This window comes from Lithobates pipiens, unplaced genomic scaffold (assembly GCF_037356315.1).
Source record: "Lithobates pipiens isolate NorthernLeopardFrog02 unplaced genomic scaffold, aLitPip1_a1.2 Scaffold_19, whole genome shotgun sequence".
NCBI lineage: Eukaryota > Metazoa > Chordata > Amphibia > Anura > Ranidae > Lithobates > Lithobates pipiens.
The window spans coordinates 413,860,694-413,873,352 of record NW_027507764.1 but is presented as its reverse complement, the minus strand read 5'-3'; the positions used below and the strand labels follow the sequence as shown (position 1 = coordinate 413,873,352).

Genomic DNA, 12,659 nt, shown 5'->3' with positions numbered 1-12,659 from the left:
GAAAGGTAAAGGAAGTTTTTGTTTACTTTATTAGGCTTATGCATCACATAGTAACTGGATTTGGTACTTGTTATGCAAGAGCCTTTATTTGTAATTTACTTTTACGTGGTCATTAAAGAAGGTTTATTAAAGATTACTCGCAAAGAATGTTGAACAGCCTTTGAGCCACCTGAAAATTATAACCTTTACAAACATTTTATCCCCTATGGCTGCTCAGAATAAAGCACTTGTTTTGCCCATTGTAGAACATTCATTTCTACCAACAGATGTATAGTGTATGCACAGAATCATAATCAAGTAAAGATTTGGACTAGTTTGAAATTTTGGTATTTTTAGTGAACATAGTCATTTAAATTTTAAAGGCTAAAGGTATAAATGTAAGAGTTACTATTCTATCACTGGCCAGAGGTTTATCAGTTACTGTACATGTACAATGATGCAAAATGCAAACCATAATGTGGTATCAGAAAAATGCACACATGTATATTCGATACACACATCACAACCTAAAGCTGTTTCTCTGTTTTTGCTGGTCCCAGAAGTTGCTCTGTGTCATCATCTGGTTCTTCCACAATAGGGATTTCATCAGGACCAGGAGTTTCTTCTACTGCCACAATCTCTTCCACATGAGGCTTCACGAAGTCTGTTGTCAACAAAAGTTGATTTGTTAGTGGGATGTTAAATTAATACATTTACTTATTCCCGATGACCAAGACCGAAATAAATTCCAAACTTTAAAATTTGCATTTGATGTTGATTTTGCACAATGATATAATGACCAGATTTCTAAACATAATGATCTGTTTGGTTGTGTCATGCTTTTATAGGCCCCAGATTACAATTTTTTTATTTTCTTTTACCCAAGCATGCAGTATATAGAGTAGAGTCAGTACACACGTGACATATATGATGCAATAATAGATTGCAATAAGGAAATTTTACAATGGATACAGATCATATAGCATATACGTATACAAGTATAGCTTACATATAACAGTGTACAGTGTATACAATCCAAAAGCATATATATACAGTATTTTAGGGTATGAAAACCAATTATCAAAGATGTCCTCTTTGTGAAAGGGTTTTTTCTATCCCAAAAGCTAATTTCCTAGATTTCATATATCTGTCGGACTATTTGTGGCCATTATCCTGCTCTCTTGGTATACTAACTGTAGCTTATATGTAAACTATTTATTTGGATTGGATGAATTGTATATTGTCATATACGATGTGTATGGTGTATGCAGTATATGCTATATGTCCTATATTCATTGTAAAACTTTACATTTTTGTATCATACTGTATACAGTATGTTGTGGGAGTACTGACTCCTTATACCCTTTATACTCTTTATTTACCTATACTCTATCGGGAAGGCCCCTTGAGTTATATTAATCGCTTGTGCTTATTTTCTGTATGTTCCTTTGGAAAGATATGCTTGATGCTTTTTTTAATGTCCGATATCATACAGAATACTAAGGACAGACTACATTTGACAATATTGTAAAACAGTGTTTCTGAACCTTTTTTCAGTCAAGGCGTCATTTACAATTATGGATAATCTCAAGGCGCCCTTTACAATTATGGACAGTCTCAAGGCACCCCATTCTAAAATGTAAAAAAATATTCTAATAGTTTTATATAATGCAACAACAGCCACACACAGGACACCCAACATTAGAGATGATTTATTCTTGCAAAACAAATATACTTTTACACACTAGTACTGACTATTATTCCAGTGTTGCTCTTCTTCCCTTCGTTTCTCTACATCACTAAAGTGACCCCAGTGTTGACAGAGAGAGGCAGGGGAGGGTCAAACAAGGATGATGTGCAGGTGATCAACACCCTTCTTATCAACACTGACGACATCACTGGTTGTCAGGACGCTGATGGCTGGAAGGTTGAAATGGTGCACAATAAAAACCTGGCTTGTATACATTTTTGGGCAATTTTTTGCCAAGTCACCCCTGAAGAAACCTCAAGGCACTCCAGGGTGCCTGGGCACCCTGGTTGAAAAAGGCTGCTCTAAAAAATCTGATCAACTTTCATGTTGGGTAAGTGTACTTTAAAAATAAATAAAAAATAACTGCCCTTAAATAATTTAATATTCCTATCCCCTTAATGTGTGAATTCATATGTATTGTAGCCTCAGTGATGATACCAAGAAGAGAAAAAATGTGAAAACATTGTTGCATGCTATATGCACATCCTACCTTCATATTCTTCTTTTTTGGTTTGTTTGCCTGTAAAGTATAAGTAAATTACATTTAGACATACAATAGTATAACTAATGTCCTAAAAAAAATATGTTTTTTGGTTTGTGATGGAGGCACACAAAAATGTCACATAAATACTTTCTGTTAAAAAAAAAAGGTGTACCATGTTGTCTATAGAGATTTACTGACCAGCCTCATTGAGATGTGCCTTCATATGTAAACCCAAAGTCTATCTTTCAGTATGTTTGACATCATGTCTCACTGTATATGGTGTTTTTGAAGAAGTCTCGCTAGACCTCTAAAACATTTATTTAATCTGTTGGGGACAAAATACATGTAGCACTTGGTACAGTTGTGATGTATCTTCAGCTGCTTCTAAACATATACAGCCCTGGCCGAGGGATAACACATGCTCGCAGCACTGCGTGACCTTTCATCTTTATGAATAAATGATCAGTGCTGCTGGACTGTGTCATGCACGGTACCAGTCATAACAGCGTGATTGTTCATTCATTCGTAAAACTGATAGATCACATAATATTAACCACTTGCCGACCGCCGCACGACGATATACGTCGGCAGAATGGCACGGGCAGGCATATGGGCGTATATATAAGTCCCTGCCTGCCCGCGGGTGGGGGGCCCGATCGGGCCCCCCCCCGGTGCCTGCGGCGGTCGGCATTCCTTCGAGAGCGATCCGGGATGAGGGGGCGGCCATTCATTCATGGCCACCCCCTCGCGATCGCTCTCGACGAATGGAAATCCCCGGTGACATCACTTCCTCTCCTGTAATGTAAACACAGGAGAGGAAGTGATGTATTCTCTCCTCCGTGTCGGTATTTTTCGTTCCGACACGGAGGAGAGCGGATCGGTGAGTTGCACCAACACTCTACACACACAGTAGAACATGCCAGGCACACTCACACCCCCCCTTTACCCCCCGATCACCCCCCCCAATTACCCCTGCCCCCCAGTCACAGTGACACCAATGTCATTTATTTTATTTTTTTTTGCATTGGTGTCATTTGTGACTGTAATAACTGTTAGGGCAGTTAGAGTTAGCCCCCTTTAGTTCTAATGTGCCCCCCTAACCCCCCCCAATAAAGGTTTAACCCCGTGATCACCCCCCGTCGCCAGTGTCACTAAGGCTGGGTTCACATTGCAGCGGTTTATGAGAACGAATGTGATTCGCACCGCACTGCAGTGCAAATCACATCCGATCTCTGTGCGATTCGAGTTCAGCCATTCGCCGCACCCGCCGCACCCGCCACACCCGCCGCACCCGCCGCAAATTCGCACGGGACCCTTTTTTTGGTCCGCAGCAGAATCGGATCGCATGGGTGTTCACACCATGCGATCCGAGTTTGCAGATCGCACTGCGATATGCGAACTGATCTGGGGGTGTCAGTAACATTTCACTGACACTCCCAGCAGTTCGCATAGGGCAGTGTGAACTGCCGCCGGGAGGCATGCGATGCGGGAACCCGCCGCGGATTCGCGGCGTTTCCGCATCGCTCCAGTGTGAACCCAGCCTAATAAGCGATCATTTTTCTGATCGCCGTATTAGTGTCACAGGTGACGCTAGTTAGGCAGGTAGGTATTTAGGTTCGCCGCAGCTTTTTATAGCGCCAGGGACACCCATATACTACCGCATAAAGCCCCCTGATTGCCCCCTAGTTAACCCTTTCACCTGTGATCACCATATAACTGTTACAGGTGACGCTGGTTGGTTAGTTATTTTTTTATAGTTTCAGGGCACCCGCCATTTATTACCTAATAAAGGTTTAACCCCCTGATCACCCGGCGGGTGTCATTTGTGACTAATAACTGTTAGGGCAGTTAGGGTTAGCCCCCTTTAGTTCTAAGGTACCCCCCTAACCCCCCCAATAAAGGTTTAACCCCGTGATCACCCCCCGTCGCCAGTGTCACTAAGGCTGGGTTCACATTGCAGCGGTTTGAGAACGGATGTGATTCGCACCGCACTGCAGTGCAAATCACATCCGATCTCTGTGCGATTCGAGTTCAGCCATTCGCCGCACCCGCCGCAAATTCGCACGGGACCCTTTTTTTGGCCCGCAGCAGAATCGGATCGCATGGGTGTTCACACCATGCGATCCGAGTTTGCAGATCGCACTGCGATATGCGAACTGATCTGGGGGTGTCAGTAACATTTCACTGACACTCCCAGCAGTTCGCATAGGGCAGTGTGAACTGCCGCCGGGAGGCATGCGATGCGGGAACCCGCCGCGCATTCGTGGCGTTCCCGCATCGCTCCAGTGTGAACCCAGCCTAATAAGCGATCGTTTTTCTGATCGCTGTATTAGTGTCACAGGTGACGCTAGTTAGGCAGGTAGGTATTTAGGTTCGCCGCAGCTTTTTATAGCGCCAGGGACCCCCATATACTACCGCATAAAGCCCCCTGATTGCCCCCTAGTTAACCCTTTCACCAGTGATCACCATATAACTGTTACAGGTGACGCTGGTTGGTTAGTTATTTTTTTATAGTTTCAGGGCACCCGCCATTTATTACCTAGTCTCACTAGTGTACCCCTAAATTTAGGGGTGTCTACTTTCCAAAATGGGGTCATTTGGGGGGGGTTTGTGCCATCTTGGCATTTTATGGCCTTCAAAACTGTAACGCCCTTAGAAAGCCTGAAGGCGGTGCTTGGTTTTCGGGGCCCCGTACGCGGCTAGGCTCCCAAAAAGTCCCACATATGTGGTATCCCCGTACTCAGGAGAAGCAGCAGAATTTATTTTGGGGTGTCATTTCACATATGCCCATGGCATGTGTGAGCAATATATCATTTAGTGACAACTTTGTGAAAAAAAAAAAAAAAAAAAAAAAGTTTGTAATTTTCCCGCAACTTGTGGCAAAATATTAAATATTCCATGAACTCAACATGCCTCTCAGCAAATAGCTTGGGGTGTCTACTTTCTAAAATGGGGTCATTTGTGGGGGTTTTGTGCCATCTTGGCATTTTATGGCCTTCAAAACTGTAATAGGTAGTGAGAAGTGAACTCAAAAATTTACGCCCTTAGAAAGCCTGAAGGCGGTGCTTGGTTTTCGGGGCCCCGTACGCGGCTAGGCTCCCAAAAAGTCCCACATATGTGGTATCCCCGTACTCAGGAGAAGCAGCAGAATTTATTTTGGGGTGTCATTTCACATACGCCCATAGCATGTGTGAGCAATATATCATTTAGTGACAACTTTGTGTAAAAAAAAAAAAATAATTTTTTTTTTGTCATTATTCAATCGCTTGAGGCAAAAAAATAAAATATTCAATGGACTCAACATGCCTCTTATCAATTTCCTTAGGGTGTCTACTTTCCAAAATGGGGTCATTTGGGGGGGTTTTGTACTGCCCTGCCATTTTAGCACCTCAAGAAATGAGATAGGCAGTCGTAAACTAAAAGCTGCGTAAATTCCAGAAAACGTACCTTAGTTTGTAGATGTGACAACTTTTGCGCAAACCAATAAATATACAATTATTGACTTTTTTTTTACCAAAGACATGTGGCTGAATACATTTTGGCCTAAATGTATGACTAAAATTGAGTTTATTGGATTTTTCTAATAACAAAAAGTAGAAAATATAATTTTTTTTCAAAATTTGCGGTCTTTTTACGTTTATATCGCAAAAAATAAAAATCGCAGAGGCAATCAAATACCATCAAAAGAAAGCTCTATTTGTGGGAAGAAAAGGACGCAAATTTTGTTTGGGTACAACATTGCATGACCGCGCAATTACCAGTTAAAGCAGCGCAGTGCCAAAGTGTAAAAAGACCTCTGGTCATTTACCAGCAAAATGGTCCGGTCTGAAAGTGGTTAAGGGGCTGTGTAATCAATTGGCTAGGGCTGTGTGGGTGCAGCCACAGATAATCACACAGAGCAGGGGCGTACCTAGACTATTTGGCACCCGGGGCGGATCCTATATCTGGCACCCCCCCCCCCCCCCAGATGGGCAGTCAGCACACCGCACATTGACATAAAATTACGTCATGTGTAGCGCCTCCATGCTCTGTAGCCTGTGCTGCTGCCAGTGGCGTTACTAGGGCTGGTGTCACCTGGTGCAGTAAAACATGGTGTCACCCCCCAAAAAATATATATTTTCCTGTTTTCTGAAAATGCGCCAAAGATGCAGACTTTTGGTGCATTTTCAGAAAATGCAGAAAAAAATATGCAACCTAAGAAATCTACAGCACTGCATCCATAACTGCTGGTAAAATGTAGGAAGACCCCCTATAGATTACATAGCCCGTACCTCTGGACCCCTTCACATTACACAGCCCCCACACCTTTGGACCCCTTTAGGCCCCTTTCACACTGGGGCGGAGGGTGCGTCGGCAGTAAAATGCCGCTTTTCGGCCACTAGCGGGGTGCTTTTACCCCCCACTAGCAGCCGAGAAAGGGTTAAAACCACTGCAAAACGCTGCTGCAGCAGCGCTATGCTGGCGGTATAGCCGCGCTGCCCCATTGATTTCAATGGGCAGGAGTGGTGTATACATCACTCCAAAGATGCTGCTAGCAGGACTGCCCTGCCAGCGCACCGCTCCAGTGTGAAAGCCCTCGGGACTTTCACATTGGAGACGCAGAAGTGGCTCTTTCAGTGCGAAAGGGGTTTTACATTGCATAGCCCCCATTTACACCAATGCTGTGGGGGTAATTATAACATCCACTGACATCATTGCTTGGGGTTAACAAATGGGCTTATTTTACTCCTGCTCTGCCTTGCTGCTGCTGCTGCTGCAAAAAAATTACATTTACAGCCTATTATGCATCTGTAGAACAGAAATAAAATAAAATTATGGGCGCATTGGAACTACTAAAATAAATACTGTTAAAATTTGTGAGTGATATCTGATTTGAAATATTTAAAGCGGTTTTAAACCTTTGCGGTTTTTCCCCTTAACGCATCCTATGCATTAAGGTGAAAAACAAAAAAAAAAAACACCTGGCAGTCACCGGCCCCCCAATCCCCCTTTTACTTACCTGAGCCCCTTCATCTCCTCAGCGGGGACGTGCTGTCCTCCTCTCCACGGAGTCCGGCTTTGATTGGATAGATTGATAGCAGCACAGCCATTGTCTCCCGCTGCTGTCAATCAAATCCAATGACGTGGGTGCTGGAGAGGGGGGACAAGTCATAAACTTGGCGTATGTGGACGCCAAATGAATGAATCAGGAGTGAGTCAGTAATATAACCCCCACGTGAGAGCGCTTCTCCTAGGGCGTTATCTAATTCGGGGAGGAGCCACGAGAGCCACTGAGGGACCCCAGAAGACGAGGTTCAGGGTCACTCTGTGCAACAAACCTTTAGTACCACTTTAAGAGCTCGTTTATACCAGAAGGTGGTGCAGGAAATCCATGTTCTGTATGCGTTTCCCACACTGCGTTCAAAACGCACTGGGTACCTGATCTCCTGCAGGTGTATATATTTTTTTCTAATAACACCTTTAACACAGATCACAATGGCAGTGCTTTTGCCTGCTCCAGATTTCATGGTACCATAGTATCATGCAATTTGGTGCAGTGCGCTTTTGAAAAAGTAGTGTGTGCATTACATTTTTGTGCGATTCAATGTGATTTCATCCCAGTTAAATTAATGAGTTGAAAATTGCACCACATGGAGTTGCACAGGAATCCAGAAGGCATTTCTAAAGCCGCATTGGAAAAACAACAAGCAAAATATGGAACAGCATGCAAGTAAAGTCCAATCAAAAAATGACACTCAGGTAAAATTTTATTGAAAATGATTGCACTCCAATCACTGAATCACCCTTTAAACTAAAAAGCAGTGAGTTAGCACAGTCAGTGGTGGACACAGCAGCCTCCCCCCTTCCCCCTTATTAGACCTGGTCAGGGAGGCAGAACAAACACCCCACCCTCTTCTCACAGCACACCAGCTGAGGGCAGCGACCACCATGCCAACCCCCTTATCACAAGCTCACCTTGGAGGACACTGGCAGGGAGGGCAGCTGGCTCAGCCTCAAGTACATCAGGGCAGCAGCTAGCAAGGTCTGGAAAACACAGTGTGCGGTAGCAACTGTGCCGCTCGGGCGGAGAATAGTAACAGGCTTGGCTCAGCAGCTCAGCAGTGGTGGGAGGAGCAAGGAGGAAAGCAAAGACCAGACCATTGCTGCCACAGCACGGGGGTGATCTGGCTGGGAAAAAAACGGCCATAGAGAGCTGCCAGGGCTCTCCCCACCCTCTGTAAGTGGTGTCACCCGACCCGGGTGTGGACTGCACCCCCATTAGATATGCCACTGACACCCTCCCAATGTGTGGCACCCGGGGCGGACCGCACCCCCCGCCCCATCGTTGGTACGCCCCTGACACAGAGCCTAATGCCCCATACACCCGGTCGGATTTTCTGATGGAAAATGTTCGATGGGAGCTTCTTGGCAGAAATTTTGACCATGTGTAGGCTCCATCAGACATTTTCCATCGGAATTTCCGACACACAAAATTTGAGATCTGGATCTCAAATTTTCCGACAACAAAATCCGTTGTCAGAAATTCCAATCGTGTGTACACAATTCCGACGCACAAAGTTGTACGCATGCTCGGAATCAAGCAGAAGTGCCACACTGGCTATTGAACTTACATTTTTTTGGCTCGTCGTACATCACCTCATTCTTGATATTCGGAATTTCTGACAACATTGTGTGACCGTGTTTATGCAAGACAAGTTTGAGCATCCGTCGGAAAAAATCCCATGGATTTTGTTGTCAGAATGTCCGATCGTGTGTACAGGGCATTAGAGTTGAGTGATAATTTATTATCATGAATGGATGATAACAATTATCTTATAAAGGGGTTGAGGCTCAGTGCTGGCTGTACCCCCCCCCCCACCCCCCCCCCCCCCACACACACACACACAAGAAAGCCCATAATTTGAGCTTTAAATGGTATTAAACCCAAAAGCAAACATTTTAGTTTATTACAGCTTACCAATTCTTAGATGTGATGGCTACTACATTAATTTTCTTTTTTTAGCTTTCTTTTTCTATTTTCATCTGGTGAACTGGCTAGTAAGGGTTTGTTTTTTTTTGTTTTTTCAAACAATCTAGCTCTCCTGCAGAATGTATCAGTTACAGACATGAGGCAATCTATTGGTGTATTTAAATCTTACACCCCCCCCCCCCCGACTGAGAGTGCTGCTGTCCAAAGGTGCCGCTGTGCTCCTTTCCAATTTTCCAATTTGTTAAGAGCTCTGCAAGTCTACAGTATGAAAATCCAGCCACAGTGACCTCTGTGGCGGGATGACTATTGCACAGCATAACTGAACCAGAACTTGCAACAGACTTGCAGAATGTTTGCAAAGAAAGTTGATCTGGATTCACACAATGTGGACTTGCTGCAATTGTGCAACAAACTTGTGAAGCCTGGCAAGTCTAGCAATAGCTTAGCAAGTCATTTTCAAACTTGCAACACAATTGCTTGCTATCTGGGTGCATGGAGGTCCTGCTAGTAACAGCACTAGCTATTACAGACTGACAATGCTAAGCTACTTGCAATCAATAGCAGCATTGTCAGTCTGCCACGTACACTCCTTCAGTTGACTAATGGTCTACCTTTCTGTGCTCCCTAGATCATGCTCTTAAAGCGGTTGTGTAGGCTTACCTGTAGGTAAAATAAATATCTCCTAAACCTGTATGGTTTAGGAGATATTACCCTTACAATGAGCCACTGACTGCCGTGGCGCACAGGGGATTCTCGGCTGAAAGCCCGGCAGGCGCCGGACCCTGCTGGAAAGAAATCCCCCGCGCGCATGCACAGGAGTGACGATATCGTGGCTCCGGCCACTCACATCGCCAGAGCCGCGATACCCGGAGGACACGCCGAGGGAACATGTCAGCTCCCTCAGCGTGGATCCAGTGAGATGTCGGGGCCTTGTTCTAAGGTAAGTATTTCATAATGAGCTAGTATGCGGTGCATACTAGCTCATTATGCCTTTTGCCTTACAGATCTGGAAAAAAAAATGTCAGCGGGTTTACTCCCGATTTAAACTACAGCATGCAGTATTGTCTCCTAACACACAGTAGCAATGCACTGTAGTGCAAATGCCACCATTGGAAACAGTGGGTTGGGCTTAAACAATTTTGACCTAGGTGAAAAAAATGGGAGCAGGTACCTGTCAGAAAAAAAACTTTCAATAATGGTAGAGGAGAGGGAGAGGAGGAGAAGGAGCAGAACTTAAAATTTTCCACTTTAAAGCATAACTCCACTTTTTATCTACCTTCTCGGAATCTCTCATGAACATAGTCATACATTTGAGTGTTTTAGCATTTGTTCATTAATGCTTTATTATGTAATATGACCCATAATATTTATAGCCCATTTATATTGAACCTCTTACCTTGCAACCCCTCTTTTGACCTATACTTTGGTGCAGGTTCCTCTTTCTTCTTTCCAGGTGTCACTGTTTCAATGACCTGTCCTGATGCGTCAGCAACATACATTGCCATTCCAAGCTCGCCCATCACATGAGTCACAATCAGCTGTGGCAGCAAAGGAAGAATATTAGTGCTATGCATGCCACTGCAGGCTTTTTATAGCGGGTTTTAAAAAGCTGGCTTTGCAAAGACTACAGTGATAATGCTATTAATAAAAATCAAGGCACTATCACAGGCAGGTGAAGTATAGAGATGGAAAAGGATCACGTGCTCTAAGCAAAACCAACATTTCTGAATCGGCCTCCATGCAGGAAGCTTCCATAGCCCCGTTCATGCAAATGTCTATCCACTGATATAAAACCATATATTTGAAGAGATAACTTTTTTTTTACATATATCCACGTTACATATTTGCTTAGCTCATGTAAAGAGATTTTAGTAAGGCAATTGACTACCTGGAAATAAGTTTTACTGCATGGCAGGAATAGGCAGACTGTAGTTTTGTGAATTTATAGCCCCCACATGTCCAAATAACACATGTTGGAGTTTACATCTCATCAGCAGCTAGGAAGATGAAGATTGCCCATGCTTTTTTTTGTAAAGCTAAAGCTGTTTGGGGATAACGCAAAGGCAACAGGTAGGGCATAAGCAGCTTTATTTATGCTATCCCATGTGCAAGAAAGTTTATTGAAAAATGATGGTGTAGGAAGAACAGTAAGAACATTTGGATAGGAATAAAATTACCCTAAAACAACAGAAAAAAATATTTGACCAGAAGTGAAAATAGCCTAAACAATAGCTAAACACATAGCATAGACTAAACATTCAACCAAAATAGTCTACAACAAAAGCGTAAGAACATTTGACCAGAGCCTTAAAAGTGTTTGTTTCAAATTTCTGATATGTGCCTGCTGTACCATGTACTTGTATTAAAAGGTATCCTGTTCTCTTTATATTGCTTCCTTTGTATGAAATCCCTGATGTTCCTGCTAGTCTCTCTGCTTTACTATTAGAGCACATTGCTCAAAAAAGAAGCAGACTTGATTTCCTCTTTGGCATAACCTCATGTTCTGGCCCTGTCTGCTGCTCACACGGGCACTTCTGGATTGCCCGCACCAAACATCTGGCCTTGAATACCATCAAGGTACAAATCTCAGCCTTAGCTGGTCCATTTCAAAGGCCTCTGACCTCACACTTTCTGGGTAAGGCCTTTGTACAGGGTGCAGCGTACATTGCTGCTCCTATCCGATCTCCTGTGTATAATCAGTTTGTTTTTTTCAGTGCTTCAAAAAAGGTCTTTCATACTTATCAGTGATATTCCCTTGTCAAGCTTTTCATGCAAGGTGGTCCTTCTGGTTGCTATTACTCCTGTAAGGAGTCATTCTTAGTGTTGCACAAGGCAAGAAAATTTCCCCTGTACTTTCTGGATGCTGCGTGTGTTGTGAAAACTTACCTCTTGGCTACTGCTTCCTTTTGGAAGTCAGATTCCCTTTTTTTTCCTTCTCCCTGCATCTCATGCCACCATTGCAAGCTGGATTAGATTCATTATCATGAAAGCCTGAGATCTTAAGGACATTCTGTCAGATCTGTTAGTGCTTCAAAAAAAAGCATTTGTTTCCCAGATTTGCAAAGCTACCATCTGGACTTCTGTTAACACATTTGCTAAATGTTACCATATTCAAGCCTCTTCTGATGCCAATGTTGTTATGTGGGCCTGTTGGTATTGTTTTCTATGTTGCCCACCCCTCAGTTGGATTGATTTTGGATGGTCCAGTGGTGAGGACTTGGAAGAAGCCTGTACCTGATCTGCCCTGCCAGTGTATGACCCAGCTTGCCTGACTCTGCTTTCTGACACATTCTGCTGTGCCCGCTGTTCTACAGTTTGCTACAAGTGCATGCCTTATCTGCCCCCTGTCACCAGTACCCTCCTGGTTCAGTCTGACATCCACCAGCTGTTTACCAGCCCACCTGCCTCACTGAAGAATACTGACAACCTCTCTGCTACTGGAAAGACCTACAGGCACTCATGCCACTCTGCACTCC

General features: G+C 43.8%; 1 protein-coding gene across 1 annotated transcript; it reads right to left on the bottom strand.

Moving 5' to 3' along the window:
* Nucleotides 1-314: 314 nt before the first annotated feature.
* On the bottom strand, nucleotides 315-10,937 carry LOC143997094 (uncharacterized). Its single transcript, XM_077492523.1, has 3 exons — nucleotides 10,580-10,937; nucleotides 2,220-2,249; nucleotides 315-643 (listed from the first exon to the last, which is right to left on the bottom strand). Exons 1-3 carry the CDS (start codon nucleotides 10,755-10,757, stop codon nucleotides 507-509), a joined length of 345 nt encoding a protein of 114 aa, XP_077348649.1. The 5' UTR covers nucleotides 10,758-10,937; the 3' UTR covers nucleotides 315-506.
* Nucleotides 10,938-12,659: the final 1,722 nt, after the last annotated feature.

Coding starts and splice junctions, on each gene's coding strand:
- LOC143997094 (XM_077492523.1), bottom strand. CDS start 10,757: ATGCATAGCACTAATATTCTTCCTTTGCTGCCACAGCTGATTGTGACT. Junction 2,250..10,579: donor GTCAAAAGAGGGGTTGCAAG/GTAAGAGGTTCA, acceptor TATACTTTACAG/GCAAACAAACCAAAAAAGAA. Junction 644..2,219: donor CAAAAAAGAAGAATATGAAG/GTAGGATGTGCA, acceptor TGTTGACAACAG/ACTTCGTGAAGCCTCATGTG.